At 26.2% G+C, this 18,589-nt stretch overlaps 1 protein-coding gene across 1 annotated transcript in view; it reads left to right on the top strand.

The window, feature by feature from the left end:
- The window catches only part of LOC107440160 (uncharacterized), a 137,565-nt gene that overhangs the window by 84,302 nt on the left and 34,674 nt on the right, over nucleotides 1–18,589 (top strand). The window contains exon 3 of the mRNA XM_016053000.4: nucleotides 18,367–18,502. Coding sequence (XP_015908486.1) covers nucleotides 18,367–18,502 — 136 coding nt within the window. The remainder of the gene's footprint in view (nucleotides 1–18,366; nucleotides 18,503–18,589) is intronic.

Raw genomic sequence — 18,589 nt, 5'->3', positions numbered from 1 at the left:
TAAAATTTCTGGAAAACAAGAAGATAAATAAAAAGAAAATTTTAAAATGTTTAGCCTAAGTTACGACCTTATCAAAGGGTGCATTGAAGTAAGTATGGTTGCTGTTGCCACTGGACGAGTGGTAATGAGTTTGATAAACGGTATGAAATGCCGATGTGCGAGTTGTGTAATCATACACCCTAGTAGACATGTTTTTCACTGACTGATAATGTGTCTGTCAACCGCTGTGTTGGACAAGGGACCAGTTTCCTTATTTGGGTTGCAGGTTGTGCCCTTTTCATTTTCCCATACATTGGTCTTATATCATATTAAACTTTCGGTCAGGTTCTGTTTCATTTGTTACCTGAAAAATTGAATTGTTTTGTTTGTCTTATTGAGAAAAAAAACTATTTGTCCCTTCAGTTGTTTTGACCTGTGTAATATACCTCGATGTATAATAAGTATAAATTATGTTAAAACTATTTTATGAACAAAATTCTTTCTTAAATGTAATACTGATCAACTATTTCTAGTCATGACTTCTCAGAAATATAATTATAGCTGCATTATATTATTAGAATACTATTAATAATGAGCTACAATAATTACAGGAACTGAATGATTTCTCAATAGTGCGAGTTAATAGTGTAATTTGTGGCATGTTTGAAATTCGCAAACAATTTACTAAGATAATCAGATAGTAAAATTTAATATTTCCTACTATTAATTTCAATGGAAGATGTAAATAACACCATACATCCGAACCAACGTTTGAAAATATACCGTAATTAATTGTAATATAGTTGAAAACATGAAATAGTTTTAAATATCTGTGTTTTACTAAATTCACTGATTGCTAGAACTGCATACAGTATACTAATCAAAATTAAAGGCTTAAAATTAGCAAAAAGCGTGGTTCTTTGGTTTTAATACAAATGCTAAGTAAGTTAGATCCATTTTTGTTATAAATTTTATGAAGAACCGCGTTGAATTGTCATATATAGTTAAAATACCTATTTAAATTTCTAGAGCAACTTCAAGAATTTACAGCATGATGTATTGTAGGGTTTAGTGAATGAAAAATTAGATGTAAAGCAACTTGTTCCGATCAGAATTGAATCTGCAAAAGTCTTTTTTTTTACTATTTCAGAAAATCAACATTAAATATAAAATGTTAAATTTTTTTTAAATTTGTAAACCATAAGATTTTTAAAAGCTAACAAATGTACACAAGCTCGTTGAAAACGATTGCAAATTAAATTTATATATTTAGAGATAATAGTTATTAAATTAAAAGCCTTTATTATCTATGAAATATTTTTCCTCTGCAGATTTATCAGCCTTGCTTTATTAGCTTCACAAAGCATTAGAAGACACTTTTTATGATTTCATTTAGTTTTGCTACAATATTGAACTATTTTTAAGAAAAGCAAGGTTTTTCCCTCCAGTTTAAGTTTTGACTTATAAAAAACAGCACATCTGATAATTTTTCAACTTCACATAACTTCAATCGCTAAGATTTTATGAGGAAAAAAAAAGAAAAGAAAATGTTTCGGGTTTCCTGACCACTCCCTCCTATTGATAATAATTTTTAAAAAATAGACTATGTTTACTACTCACATTTAATATTTACGGTAAAATAAAGAAAAACCAAAATCACACTAACCTATGTACACATAAATCCACATCATACAGAAGGAATGGTTTTGAATAAGGCGAAATATGTCAAAAGCAGATTACATAAAATGTGGACTTGATGTTATTGTGGATGAAAAAATAATTACAATAGGCATCTATTGATATTTGTCTAGTCAACTTATACTCAATAATTTATTGTAAAATTTGAATTATATTCTGTAGACTGTATTTTACTGGAAAACATACCAAAATAGTTTATCGAAATTTTTCAGTATAACTGTAGATTTTCATATATATTCTATGATTTTAATATTAATTGTTTTTATGCATGTTTTGATCAGTTAGCCAAATTAAGAAATCACATAAATTACATTGGAAAGTTTTTCATCACTGCATAAAGGATAAACAAAAACAATCACACAAAGAAATGTTAATTAAAAAAACCACTTTCATATCGACTCTTTTTCCATTATACTTTATTGCAAAAATTAAATAGCCCAATATGGAGTATAGTAATATTAACTTCATTATTTTAAACATTTTTTACAGTATGCCTCTTTTAAAACTATTTCTTTGACAAAAATCTAATCTTATTAATTTTGGACCATCCTATATTAAAATGTTTTTCATTGTTTCTCATTTTCAATTATTTATTTTAAAATAATCAATAATTCTAGTTTAATTTCCAGTTTAAGCTTTGAGAAGTCAGTTTAAATTGTAAATAAAGGAAGGTAATAGGCTTAGTTTTGTCTCCTATTATTTAAATGAGCAATGATTTCTTCGAATGTTAAGCATTTGAATTCTTGAAATACTTAGTATCGGAACAGTATTTCGGATGCTATCTCACATGTTCACATTTCCTTGAAAATGGAATCATTGCTTAATTTCCATAATTAGGAATTAATTAAGAAAAAGAACTTAATTGGAAATATAAATAGAACTTAATTAGGAAAAATAGGTTTTAATAATAAACATTTGCGATATTATGTAACTTCTTTACGTATTATTGCAATATCATTACTGATGCTATTTCACGTGATCACATTTAATTTAAAATAGAGAAAAAAATAGGTTTTAAATTCCTTATTTTGGTTATAGGACTTAAAAAAAAATTAAAACTTTATTAAAATCTGTTAAGATATTACTTAATTTCTTTTATGTAGTATTGCAATTGTATTTCTGATGCTATCTGACGTTTTTATATTTCAATGAAAAAAAGTTAGACTTCATTTCCTTAATTAGGTCTGAGTTAGAAAATAAGACTGAATTCGAAGAAAAATAAAGGCTTTATTAGAAAATGTTGCGATGTTATGTAATTTCAACGACGTAGTATCCCTACAACACTTTGATGGTATCTCACGTGTTTACATTAACTTTGAAATAGAAAAAAATAGGACCTAATTTCCTTAATTAAGAAAACAATTGAAACTTCATGAAAAATTGTTGCAGCATTATGTAACTTCTTCCGCGTAGATCCTTCTTCCGTATCTCACGTTTTTACATTTCATTAAAAATAGGAAAAAATAAGACTAGGTTTCCTTAACTTGAGCTTAATTAGAAAATACAAATTAATCAGAAAAAATTAAGACTTCATTAAAAATTGTTGCTATATTTTGTAATTTCCTCTACATAGTATCGCAATTGCGTTTCTAGTGCTATATGACGTGTTTATATTTCATTAAAAATAGGGAAAAAAATTAAGACTTTATTTCCTTAAATAGGATTTAATTAGAAAATAAAACGTTAATTATCGAAAAAATAAGACTATTAAAAATCATCACAAAATTACGTAATTAAATCTACTCAGTATCGCAACAGTATTTCTTATGCGATCTCAAGTGTTCACGTTTTCATTAAAAAATTGTCGCATTTAAAGCTAATGTTTTAGGTTCAAACGCTTGAGTACTATTTGATATTATTTGTTATTTTTTGGACTACCAGGAGTTAAATATTTAGTTTTTTCCCATTTTAAATAAAAAAAATCACGTAAACAAACTTTAAGTTATAAACTACCTTCTGGGTAGAAAAATACACCATCATTATTCACTTAAAAAAATATGAACCCTATCCTTTCCAAACAAATAATTTAAATTGCAGCAGAGCACACGAAAGTTTACCCCTCTTTTATTTCTCTTTACTATTATCTTGAAAGTGGTGGCTTTTAAGCTTTGAGACGTCAATGCGAATAGTAAAATAAAGGAAGATAAATATTGACTAGGCTCGGGTGTGTCCTCTTTGTTTAGAATGAACAAGGATTTAAATCCAATTCGATACGTAGACACACATTTTTCTCTTGCCAAATCAAATAAAGAACTAAGCCTTAGATTCTAAATCATCTTGACAAAAGTTTCCTCTGGAGACAGCTAATGAGAAGAAAGCGTGCCATATTTTGAGAAAAATAATTGATTTTTATGTACGCATAGCATTTAATTCGCATTTATAACAATTCAGATGAAAGGTATTAGATTTCAACTCACGTGTCTTATAGCTATATTTAATTCCAATCTGCTGAGTCAACATATTAGGATTATCTTTAAATTTATAACTTTAATAACTAAAAATCATTTTTTTTTAACATTAAATCTTTATTTTCTTGTAATGTTCTCTAAAAAGTACCTACGTGAGAAGAAATAACAAACCCCTTATCAACCTATGTAACGATGTAACCAACCATTTTTTTACCGTTATCGTTACTTATAATGCTACTTACAATGTTACTTATAACGTTACTTTTAATCACTACTTACAATGGTTACTTCGGATTGCTTCAAGAGGGTAATTTCATAGTTTTTGAGCTCAAATAACATACTTCAGTTTTTTTTCCTTCTTAATAACGATAAAACTTTTCTCCAAATAAAGTTGTCGTTGGCTTAATAAAAAATTAGTATTTTGCTGCTAGAAAAACATTTAAGCTCAAAATGTCACTTTTTAAAAAATTTCAGCCTTACCCGAAAGTGCCATTTTACGCGGCAAGGGGTTTTCTCTATAATGGCCTGTTCAAAAGCGCATGAAGGAGCAGTTCATAATGGGGGAGTGCTTTGTGCGGCGTATGATATTTTCGGCCATGGGTTTCTGTGCAATTTTAATCTTGATGCTGTGCTCCAAGTCCCCTATGAGTTCGACACAACATTTACGTGAACCCTTTTTTATATAACGTTTTTAAATTTACCATTTTGACAAAAAAAAATAGACTAAAAATGTCATTTAAAAAATCCAATTCGTAGCATGGAGCGAGAAGCCGATGACAGATTTGAAATCAGCTATACGAAAGAATCTAAGATTTGTTAAAAATTCTCATACAACGAAAAAAAATATTCCCAAATCTATTTTGAAATAGAGGTTATAATTCAGCTATTTTGATGATCTACTTTTAATTAGAGAAAAGTAATTCCTTTATAAATTAATTTATTTATCATTTTTATATTAATATAATTACTATTCTACAATATTATGTACAATGTGTTAACTCAATTTTTTCTCACTATCTGTTAAATTAATCATCGAAATATCAGCTATTTAAAAACCATTTATAAACTATTCCCATATTCCTAGTGTGTCAAATAAATTGGCATGCTTTTCAGCTGTACTTATTGATTAAACTAAGATTTTGCTGAATGAAAAAAAAATTGCTTCGATAGTTTTTTTAAAATTAATTTCATTTGATTTTAAACAATCTGTTTAAGAATTTCAAAGATTCAAAAATCTCTTCTAAAAATATTTCGTTTAAGAATATTGTTGATATTGTTTGCGTTGTGTAAATAAAATTAAATTGTTGCATTTCATACAATGAATTTTGCAGCAATCCGAATTAATAATTTTGATATCTCCGTTGTGAATAAATTCACTTTTCCAGAAAAATAAAGCGCTTTTGCAAGTAAAGCTATTATTACCGGTTGATATAAAATAATACAACTTCATTGACTAATTTATAAAGTCACCTGGAATCATTAATATAATGCAAAATATTTTTCTAATGGGAAGTTTTCAACAAAAGATACGCTTGTTAGGAAAATAACGCAGTAATTAATAAAGATTTTTTGAAAGTAGGATATCATTATATTTGCTTATTTTATCTAAAACCAAAATAATGAAAGCAATAGTTTTATTACTAAGACACAAATTAATTCCGATACGCATTGAAAATAATTTTAAAAATATAAATTACTTGTTATTCTACAAAGAGATTTGTAGTTAATTAAAATACTCCATTACGAGTCATAATAATATATTAATCAATGCAAAAGAAAATTAATTTTTGAATAACGTAAGGAAGAAAAAAAATCTTATTCGTTTGAGCGTCTTCATCTTGATGTAAACCTCGGAAACCGAGATTAATTTTCTTGGAGATGTAATTAATTAATATAAGATGCAAACAAAGTTATCAACCTTATAACAATTGTTTGTTGGTCTAGAGAAAATGGAATTAATTAATGGTTTTAAAGCGACTCATAAAGAATTATTTGCCATTAGTAAGCAAAATTTATCAAGTGTATTTGTTCAGTGAACTTTTGTGGATGTAATTCTTTTTTCGATCGAATTTTTCCGGGTAAAGATTTATTAGGCGCACGTATTTCAAAAATCGTATCTGTTTCCGAAGAATTCGATGTCGTTTTATTTCAGAGATACTAGAGTATTTCTGAAATAAATCTGTCTCTATCATTTGTATTGTTATTAATCGTTTTTTATTTGTTAAATACTTAAGCCTAATAATAAATATTTTTGAGAGATTTAGTTTTTGGAATAATAAACACAAAACTATTAAATAATTACTTTAATAGTTTTTAATTAAATATTAAAAACTATCAAATATTTAAGAAAAAGATTTGAATAGTTTTTGGACCGTAGGACTATTGGACTATAATAAAAGTTTACTTTGAAATGGAGACTAACAATAACTTTTAAATTGAAAGCCGGTGACCCAGTTTACTCAATTTAAAGTTATTATAGCGTCTTTTACATTTAGATCATGTCTGATATTTTAAGTAATGTAATAATGAAAAAATAATAAAATAGTTTAAAATTATTTTTAATTAGTAAGAAACATTTATTAAATGTATTTTGCTTGATGAACTTTCGCGGAATCACTTCTTTTTTTGATGGAATTTACTGGTTTCCAAAAAATAATTAATAGAACTACGGACTTTAAATATCGTAAGAAATTCAATGCCTATTTATTTCACATATACTAGAATATGAGTCTGTATTTATTTAATTAAATTTTTTTTGTAAAATACCTAAGCCCAATAATAAATTGTTTTCTAATGAAGTGGAGAGAGAGAGAAAGTAGAGCAGCTATGGAGTAAAGTAGAGTAGTTTTTAGAATAGAGTAGCTTTATAGATACTGGAGAATCTTAAAAATTTAATAAATATTAAAATGATTTAAATAATTTTTTGAACTGAAATAATGCTAATAGAAAGTTTTACTTTAAAATTAAAACTAATAACAACTTGTATATTGGTACTCGATAGCTTAGTATCCTCTGTTTAAAGTCATTTTAATTCCTTTTTCATTCAGATAATGTTTGACGTTTGAAAAAAATGTCATAAAAAATTAAAAGTAAACTAGTTTACAATATTTTAATTAGTGAACAAAATCTATATAATGTGTTATTTAACTGAGCTTCTGCGGAATAACTTCTTTTTCAATGGGATTTTCCTTGTTCCGAGAAGATTTATTAAACTTACTTATTTCAAAAAACGAATTTCGTTAATAGGAATTCGATGTATTGTTTTTTTTTAAAGATACTAACACTACACTAGATACTATTTTTTCCGCATAGTAACACGTATGCTTAGATTTCATTTCTGATCTGTTTTATTTACATTGTAATTTGATGTTTTTTTTTACTTTTTAAAAACCTAAGTCTAATAATTAATTGTTTTTTAAAGGTAAAAATTCATTTTTGAAATGATAAACACAGATTAAAATAAGAAATTTTATGAATATACAAAAGATTTAAATTACTTTTTTTTGGAATGAAGGAATTATAGAAAAGTTTACATTAAAATAAAAACTAACAATTATTTTTCTATTGGTGACGGGTAACCTAGTTTCCTTAACTTGAAAATGTTTTAATTCCACTCACATTCAGATAATTCCTGAGTTTTAAAATAATGTTAATAAGAAAAAGCAAGAGATTTTAAAATTATCTTTAGTTAATATGCAAAATTTATCAAATGTATTTTATTTAGTGAACTTTTACGAAACCACTTATTTCGGAATTTTCTGGATTCCAAAAAAGATTTATTAGACATTCTTATTTCAAAAATTGTAACACCGGCATTCAATGTCATTTTATTCATAGATACTAAAATATCTTTTCTAATATTTGTATTGTGATTAATTGTTTTTTATTTGTTAAATACCCAAGCTTAACAATGAATAATTTTTGAAATATTTATTTTTTATAATAATGAACACAAATTTAAATCAAAAAATTAAATATGTGTTTATTATGTGTGATTTAAATTATTTTTGGACTGTAGGAATTCTATTAGAAAAGTTTACATTGAAATGAAAACTATTAATAACTTTCCGTTTAGTAATCCCTGACCTAGTTTACTCAATTTACATATACCGTAAACCGGGGCGAGTCTACCTATTTTTTCAGTTTGTCAACTTTCAAGTGGTCAAACTTTTGTAAATATTAAGGAAAAATGGCTTTTAATACGTGTTTCGGAATCGCTTTTTATCCCTCTTTAAAGCTGTGACATCGATTTTAGAAAATATTAACAGTTACGCTGTTACTGTATATTTTTATAGAACTGCTGACAAATCTCTCGTATGGTCGAGTCTACCCATTCTACTAAAATGAATGTTAACATTGTAAATAATCAAATTTTACTATTAAATTGTTATTTTAGTTACTATATAGGATATTTATGAAGTAAAATTCATAACTTTATTATATATTCCATTTTTTAATTCATAAAATAACACAAATTGAGTATTTGATCGATTATCACATTTTGATCACAGTTTTGTTTTTATAATCATTAACATTATAAAATAACATTTTTTTCTGATTATTGTTGATAAAAATAAATTAAAATTATTATAAATTTACAATTAAATAATTAATAAATAATAATAATTAAAGATTATTAACAAAATCGAAATTCAAGCATTGGGAATCATGAAAAATCCTTTTCCCATTCTTTTGGGAGGTAATAATAATTTATAAATAATAATTTATTTAACTTGCATTAAATAAAAAAAGTTAATTTTGTAATATAAAAATTGAAAAAATAGGTAAAATAAACATATTTTATATTTACATTTATATTTAACCTATAAATTTTCTTATTAATGATAAATTTATCAATGCAGAATTAAAATAGTATACTCAAATTCATTTAAAATGACTTAATTTTAATATAAACAAAGTTCTAAATTATATTATTATGCTTTATTAAAACTAAATACGAATGGGTAGACTCGCCCCGCGAATTCTGGCTTTTTGTTTGCAACAGCAAAACTTACATTCTTTCTGGTTTTTTTTTTCATATAAAATTACTGTAATCTTAGTCTTAGATAAGTTTTTCACTTAACCAAAGTGAAAATAGTAATAATAATGTACTTACGGAGCACCAACAAAAAGTTTGCTGATTTTCAATACAAATCTCTCAAAAGACGTTTGAACAGGTCGGTTAAAAAGACACCAAATAAATAAAAACGGATCAAACTACTACAGCGCCATCTTCCTTAGACTCTGAACTAAGTCCTCCGTCGGTAAAAAAATTTTTATTTGCAATTTAAAATAGTGAAAATTAAATAAAACTAAAATGGGTAGACTCGCCCCTGGATGGGTAGACTCGTCCCGGTTTACTGTACTCTAATTCCTTTTACATCCAGATCACGTCTGATATTTTAAATTATATAATTAGGAAAAATTAAAAGTAAAATAGTTTAAAATTATCTTTAGTTCGTAAATTTTAATAAATGAATTTCTTTTGATGAACTTTCGATGAATCACAACTTTATTTGATTGAATTTAGCGGGTACCAAAAAAAGTTATTGGACGTGCGAATTTTCAATATACAAGTAGTAAAGACTTCAGTGTCGATTTATTTGAAAGATACCAGAATATCTGTCAGTATTTTCCGTATAGTAATTTTTTGATTTTTAAATACCAAGACCTAATAATAAATAGTTTTTGAGCGGTAAATATTTAATTTTTTGATGAAGAGCACATATTTAAATTACAAATTTAATAAATATATAAATGATTTGAATAATTGTTTTGATTGTAGGAAATATTTTCGAAAAATTTTCCTTGAAATGAAAAGTAGCAATAACTTTTAAATTGGTAGCCGGTGACCAAGTCGAAAATTATTAAATTTCCTTTACAATCAGATTATGTTAGATTTTTGAAGAAAATTAAAAGTAAACTAGTTTAAAATTCTATTAGTTAATAAGCAATATTTATTAATTATATTTGTTCAGTAAACTTTTGAGAAATCTCTTTTTTTATGGAATTTTCCGGGTTCCAAAAAGATTTATTAGACATTCCTATTTGTAAAATTGTATCTGTATAAGAGAAATTCTATATAGTTTTATTCCAAAGATACTAGAGTGTCTGTCTCGACTATTTGTATTGCAATTTAATGTTCCTTTAAACACCAAAGCTTTATAAAAAATAGTTTTTAAAAGATAAAGATTAAATTTTTGGAACGATGCACACATGCTTAAATTCGAAATTTGATAAATGAAAAAAAAATATTTGTTTGATGATTGGACAATAAGAAAGATTGGAAATTTATTAGAAAACCTAATAATAACTACCAAAACTTTAGTATTAGTAGCCGATGACCATATTGGTAGCCGTTTACTTGACCTAAAATTATTAAATTCCTTTTTAATTTAGATAAGGCTTTATTTTTGAAATAATATTATAGACAAAAAGGAAAAGAATTTAAAATATTATTTGTAATCAGTAACAGAATTTATTAAGTTTATTTCGATATTACTGTAAGTTTAAGTTCATCACCATACTTTTAGAAAAATAAAGAAAAGTATAACGTAAATTGAACCAAATACTTGGTTTTTATTTGGTACTCTAATGTATTACGATAAAAATACAAAATTTTATTGCAAATATAAAACCCTATTTTTATTGTTAATTTTACAAAAATCCTTCAAAAAGCATTTTGGTATAAATTACTGTACTTTTTGGTGTTCCCATAGACCCAAAAAACAGGCAAATTTTACCAGATTTCGATAGTTTTGACCACAATATTTTTTCTCACTGCAAAATCATAAGAATTTAAAAATAACATATAACAATCAGAATGCATAAACAATAATATTTAAAGCATCTAAATTCATTTTCTACGTAAGATAATACAGCAACTAATACATTTCAATTAAAACAATCTTTAATATTCATGGAGTTTAATAATAGTCTGAATACATAAACGTAATTAAAATTTAAATTTCTGAAGTTAAGGTAGATAATAATTTATTATAAGGAAAGTTTTAATCTCCTTCTCTCATAACTTTAGACGCATAGCCGACACCACGTTCATCGTATTTTCACAATGGTTATGTAAATGAGGATTGTGAATAAATATCATTCACCCTACGAAACAAAAGACCCTGGGACTTGAGTGCCGTTGTTGATTTTGAATTTCTCCCTTATTTTCAATCTAATTTTAATGCAGATTCAGGACATGATTTACCTAAGTCATTATCTTAATTTTATTCATTCCCGAAGAAAAGCCAAGAATGCACTTTGTTCTCCTTATAAAAATTGAGCATATGTCAAAGATTTTTGAATGGAAATTATTTATTGTTGGTTGTTATTTTGGAAGAGATTGCGTGTTATTGTGCATAAGAATATGCATATATTAGTTATTTCTGTTTAAATAAGCCGGGATTAAAGTAGGTGTTTTGTGTAATATTTGTTGTAGTTGACCTTAAATTTTGAAATTTGTAATTTTTGAAATGTTTGTAAATAAAGGATTTTAATGCCTTTGAAGTAAAAAAAAATATTAATTAAAATTAAATTTTTTTAATTTTTTAATATTTAATTTTTTAAATATTACCTTCTATAAAATTAGGTGTTAATGTATTTCAATTTATTGCAATACCTTTTTTAAATAAAATATATTTCGTATACTGAATTTTGGAAAAAATATTGTTAGCTTTAATATTTTTTTTTCTTAAATCTAATCATTCTTAACTATACAGCTGTAAAAAATTTAAAATATTCTTCTATCATACTTGATGTGAAGCATTTTCACTTCAAATTGTTTTCTTTCCATTAGCTTGAAAAATAATCATTATTTATGTTAAAGTCTTATGAGCTTTTTATTCAATAAATAAATATTTAAATTACGATTATGATTTACCTAAGTCATTTTCTTAAATTTATTTATTCTTGAAAAATACGTAAATTTGCTTTGCCCTTCTTAAACATAATAAGCATATTGTGCCAAAGAGTATTGATGGTTCGAAGATGGCGCGTATTATTTTTTCAAACAAATATGCATATATTTGTTATATATGACTATGTTAATACACACATAATGATGTATATTAACATGTGTATATATAGCATCCATGTTGTATAAATGAGTTGGATATAAAAGTATTTGTACGATCTTGAGTAAGAGTAATTGGCATAAAGTTCAACATATGGTACTAATTGAAATATTTGTCCAACAGAAATAAAAAAATACTTATAAATATATTTATTACTTTTTAACTAAATACTAAAATCTTTTTATTACAAGTTATGTATTCTTAATTTAAAATGTTTGATAATCTAATTAAAGACTTACTTAGCATAAATATCAAAAATTTATAAAGGTGTATTAACTCAAAAATTATGGCTTTCTTTAAAATAATTAATAAGATTTAAAGATTAAAACGTGTTTCTCCTATTGCTATATATGTAATAAATATAAAAATTTGATGAAAATTTTTTTATTTTTTTTCTAGACTGAAAAAATTAAAAGGCAAAAAAAGGGAAAAGTTGCGATAGTTAGATTCCGTTGAATAATATTTCAAAATGTGGAAGGTAGTTGTTCGTTAGTGGAGAACTTGTAGAAATTGGTCGTCCTGAAGAATTTTTTATCAGAAAATCTTGGCTTTTCCTAGGCTTCAGGGTCAAATATAAAGATAACTATTATGACATTCACTTATTTAATTTTAAAATATTTATTTATTTAGTTTTCTTTTTTGAGTTTAACTTTTTTCAACTTTCCAAATTTCACATTAAATATTGTTTCCATACATTCTTATTTTGCTTTCAGTTCTTATTCTTCTGTAAAAAAAAACGAATATTCTTTTTATGAACTTTTTATTAAACAATTTTATTTGAAATTATGAAATACCATATCATGTATGCTTCAAAACTAGTTTTCGCTTACTTTTTGTTTTTTCTTCCCTTTAAACAATTGGAAACTGTATTGCAATTGAAATTAATACTTTGCTTTTGGAGTTGACAGAATGCATTGTCACTGTTTCCCATTTGCAAGTATCTGGAACGAGGGAAACCAATTAAGGACGTTTCCGAGTCAACTGCTTATAGCACGCATACAATTTTACTTAGTTAATTTTTAATGCTTATGTGTTACCTACAAGTTATTTTTTTATATACATTTTACGTATTCGTCATATCAGTTATGTTCCGTAGGTCACTATATGACATTCCATATTTCTGGCCGTATGTGTAATGTCACAGTATATCATATTGGTGTAAAATATATTTAAATCAGGACATATAATGCCCAAATAAAAAGTGGACACGTGAGATTGGGTCGGAATGACTGCAGATACAGGAGCGTTCAACAGGTACATAAAGGGTAGTAGTAAGTGTGCGCTTCAATTGGAAGTTAACAGTGAAAAGTGTTAGTCGTAGATTAAACTGATCGAGTGTAAACTATATATTGATACATTGTGCTATACATGAATATACCCAGATCGGAACAACGATTGATTTCCTACCTCCAGCGAGCACTATAAATTCCACGCAATACTGCTGTACTCTCATGAAACTACGGAAAGCAATCAAAAATAAATGCCACGGTCTTCACATTCAAAAAGTGATGCGTATCCATGCAATGGATATCCTCACGTCTCCTATAACACCCAGATGAAGATATCTTTTGGGAAGTGTTGGAATACCCACCTTGCAGTCCAGATTTGTCACACTGTAATTTTCGCAACTTTGAGCCATATAAAAGAGCATTACAGGACACACAGTTCCATTCGTGTGATTAAGTGATAAAGGCCGTTCTGCAATTAGAATCAACCACAATCTTTCTACAGAAAAGGCAAAAACCTACCCAAGCAATGGGATCTGTGTTGCAACGACAATGACAATTTCTTTTGAATTGCAATAAAGTTGTTCTTTTCTTTTAAATTGTTAAATTAATAGAAAAGTTTAGTTTATAAATAAATTACATTAGGACAGTAAAAATAAAGTTAATTTACATGTTGTAACGTAACGAGCATATTTTAACAAAACTGAGATCAGAGCAGAATTTATTAAAAATTGTCTCGAGTTATGATTGATCGAGTTAAGCAAGATCTCCGATGTAGTTTTTTTTTCTCTCTTCTGATTTTTTCAAAGTGATAGTTAGTTTTATTTTCCTTTTAAGAATTTGAGTATTATGTTTAAAATAATTATTTTGAACTCACGTCTTATTTTCTTTTAGTTGTGACACTACAGAGTATAATGTGTGCTAGTTATAGTTTTTCTTTCTTAATAAAATAAGTCAATTTTACTACCCATTATAATAATCATAAAACAATATGTGAGTATAATTAGTTGCTAAAAATTATGTAACTTAATTAAACTATCTCTTAACTGAGTTAATAATCAAAAACTAAAATTCAAAGAGGACACAATATTGCTAACAGAAACGCAAAATATAATGCATTTATAACAAAATAACAACTATTTTGATATTACAAAAGTCCTTTTAAAATTATTGTGATTAAAATGTATAGTATCTTTTAAATTATTTACATCCATTTAAATTCCAATTATTAGTCAATTTTACTCCAAAATACATCGCAGAAACAGAATAATGTAAACATAAATTATTACTAGTCAAGTGACTTGATCGTGATTACTCTAGATAATTCGAGATTTAAAAAAAATTGTGATAACTATCGACTAAAAATCGGGATAGCTAGTGATAAAAGAACTACTAGTTTTGATCTTATAAAAATTCATTTCAACCCTAGTAAGAACAAAATGTATAGCATCTTTTACATCATGTTCTATTTGAATTCCAGTTATTAGCCGATTTCCCTTCACAATACAATATAATTGCAGAAACGGAATGATGTAAACATAAATAATTGCTGCGAACCATGTGACTTGATCGTGATAACTCTTAGCTAAGCCAATAAATGAAATCAAAAATGTGGAAAATACATTTATTGCTAACAAAAACCTTTTTTCTTTAATTCCGTATTTCTTTATGGTTGAGTCACCATCTTATTCGAACGATTTTTAGTTCCGTTATGACAAGATGAGTTACGCTTTGCTCGTTTATTTTATCAGAAGAGTGAGCTTCTTCCTTTTAAGAAGATATTTGTTCGAATGGAACCACCTGAGCTCAACTTTGAGTTATGTTTCTTTGAAAATCGGAAATAAAAGGCTGATGATATAAAATTTTGAGGAATAAATCGAAAATCGATCAAAGTTATGAAATTTCAATCACTCCGAATTGATAAAAAAATAGAGATGAAACCAAAAATATTTTTATTGTGTTCATTAGCTTCTGTAACAAAGTGATGTAATTTCATGCTTTTGCATTCTCTTTCTATCTTTCTTTGAAATATTTTTGATTTGTATAGCACGAAGCTTTTTGGTTAGAAATGCTGAATCAAAATTCAAAGGGTTATGAGTTTTTAATTCTCTTTGATATAGTAATCGAATAGATATGAACCACACTGGGGAAAAATATAGTCAAAAGAATATTGTGAATAATATAGAATATTGTGAAATTTACTGTATTCACATTCATACACATTCATACATGAAGAAATGTATCGTAGAATCTGTTTTTAAAATGATTAAATTAATTTGAAAAGTTTAAGATCACGAGAAAGTGAAGAATAGCACTGAGTGAGATGTTAGGTAATATAAAATATCAATACTTTTAAGAACAAACGTGCTTCCAAGTATATGTGCATCATTGTATGTAATAATGTATGCAGTATTACGAAGCAAAATACTAGATTGCACTATTCTCATGCACTTTCGACAAAGTAGTAATTAAATTAAATGTAAAACTGAATCAAATTAGGGTAAAGAGTAAAGGCACATAAGCTACTAGTGTTTTTTACTGTAAAACATGCTTTTTACGGTGAAGTTGAACCGAACAAAAATGTGATATACCGTAAATTGAAGGTAAAGTTTACAATTAAATGACAGAATCACTATAATTAATTAAATGTCACTGGGAAATTAAGGTATAAAATTGAACGGTGAAAATTGATTTACGGTAAAATAGATATTACGGATGATGCGCACAGTTTTCTGGATCTATTTATAGTAAGTTGAATTTCTTACAATAATTGAATTGAATTTTTTACAACCGGAATTTCTTACAATATACAACATATACATCATAACATACAGAATAATCTATATTTTTCTTACGAAATGAATCATAATATAAACAAAAATATAAAAAAAAATCTGCACTTTTATAGTTTTCCATTAAATGCTTATAAATATTTACATAAGATATTATTTCTGCTAAATAAATTTAAGTTTTATATATTGTAATTACTCAGAGAAATAAAAATGAGTTTACTTTCATCTTTGCCATAACAATTAGCTTTATACAAAGTAATACTTCTTTCTATTCTTCTATTCTCAAGATTTGGAGCTTTAACAATTCATCCAGAGAAAGTTTGTTCTATATTGTCAAACAAACTTTATTTTCATTCTTGGATAATAAAGCAAAAATCAAATGCCCCGGAGAAAAGCCAAATATGTTTACTTTGTTAGATTGTATATTTTCTTAAGCATTATTTCCTTTTTGCGGAATAAATGAAGATTCTTCATACACTGTAAAAATAGAATCTGGTTAATATATTTCATTTTTCTTCATCTAAGTACATATTTTTTGAAATAATATGTTTTTGAAGAACATAGTAATTACTTTGAATAAAAACTATTCTTGTATATAAGTTTAAAAATAATACGCTCTCAGTTAAAACAGTAATTTAATTCCTATCAAAACTAAAAAAAAGAATAATTAATTTAAAAAAAATGATTTTTAAAGAACCAACTTAAAGCATTAAAAATTTCACTAATGCATAAAACAACTTGAACTATGCAGAAATTAGAAATTTATTTCTAAATTTATACATTTGATTTTATCATTCGAGTTGCATTATAAAATTTTTTTATGCTATTCAAGATTTTATATTTCTATTTTTAAAATAGAAAATTCCATTTTACTTGTCATTCAGCTTACAGAAATATATTTTAGATGGATCGACAATATTCATGTGAATAACTGAGGTTTTTTGCTAAGAATGTTTTCGTGAATATTTTTGAATAATCCTCGTAATTTCAAAATAAATGAAAAAAAAAACTAATTAAAACATGGGAATTTTCTTTACTTTTCGTTTTCTAAAAATTGAAAAAATAATGATAAAATCTATGTCAAAATGCTTATAATTAAGTTTAGTGACTAAAATTCTAATAAGGTATTATTTCTAAGCTCATTTAAAGAACAATGCATGTGCAATGCAGTTTGCAATAACGGGTCATACATAAAGTGAAATCAACGTACTTCGGTAAAAATGTGTTGAAAGGACTTTTAAAATGCTACATTTCAATTCGTATTGAGTAACTGTTTAAATTTTAACTTATATAAGGTCAGTATTTGGATTAATTGAAAAAAAAAATTATTATAATATAAATTAAATATTATTAATGCCTTTTTTAAAATTGGTAGAATAGAGAAAAAAAAAGCTCTTTGTAATATTAATAATTGTAAGATGTGGTGTACTAACAAGGTAAAGCAAAATTCATTAAAGAAGTCGTATATTTAAAATTCGATTTTTCGGGAAATATTCAACCGATCTCGTTTAAATTTTGCATATTGTCATGTAAAATTACATAATTTGACATGGCGTAAAAAATGCAAAATTTACAATTCAAAATGCTTTCGACTATTATTATATAAGGTAATAAATATTTGCTAACAGTTATTTCTTGTATGAAATTATCTTTGGCTAAACGAATTTAATAATTGTGTTCAAAAATTTTTCAATTCACTTAAAAAATTCTCGAGGTATGGCGAAATACGCAAAAAGTAAAAGTAACATTAAGGGGTACAGACTTTGTACCGTTCTCCTGATCACACTATTGGGACCAAATTTTCCAGATTCGGGGTTCCCCTTATATTTTGGGGGTTAGAAATACGTATAGGTTGGTATCCGTCGACCAAAAGGTATGTTCATTCAGAGAAAGTATGTTTTTGTGTCCGATTTCGCAACTTAAAATATAGGCTGTACTAATTAATTAGCATATTTGAGTTCACCCCCTCGAACCATTGAGAATAAGTCCCAGAACATGAACATCCGATCATAAGATCAAAAGTCATTCAGTGTGGTTCGTTTTTTTCGGCACTTTGTAGCTCAAACAATGAAAAATTATTTCCAATTTAAAATTTTTTAGACTTTTATACTCTGTTGTATTAATCATATTTTTTTTTAAATTTTAGTAAATAATTTATGAAGTTCGAACCTTATGCCTGTTTCAGCTATCCAAATCTGGAAGCCAATCTGTTTATTTGCGACATGTTGATCTCAACAGTGGTGGAATGTACCGTTGCGAGGTTTCAGCTGAAGCACCAGAATTCCAAACTGTTGCTGCAGAGAAGAGAATGACAGTATTTGGTACGATTTCAAACCCTATTTCTTTATAAATTAATATTGTAATTATTGCTTTATGTAGACAGATAATTAAACCATTTTTTTATATTC

Source organism: Parasteatoda tepidariorum, chromosome 8 (genome assembly GCF_982258835.1).
Source record: "Parasteatoda tepidariorum strain Cologne lab strain chromosome 8, Ptep-v5.0, whole genome shotgun sequence".
NCBI lineage: Eukaryota > Metazoa > Arthropoda > Arachnida > Araneae > Theridiidae > Parasteatoda > Parasteatoda tepidariorum.
Note: the sequence above shows the minus strand (reverse complement) of the source record. Positions and strands in the feature narration are given on the sequence as shown.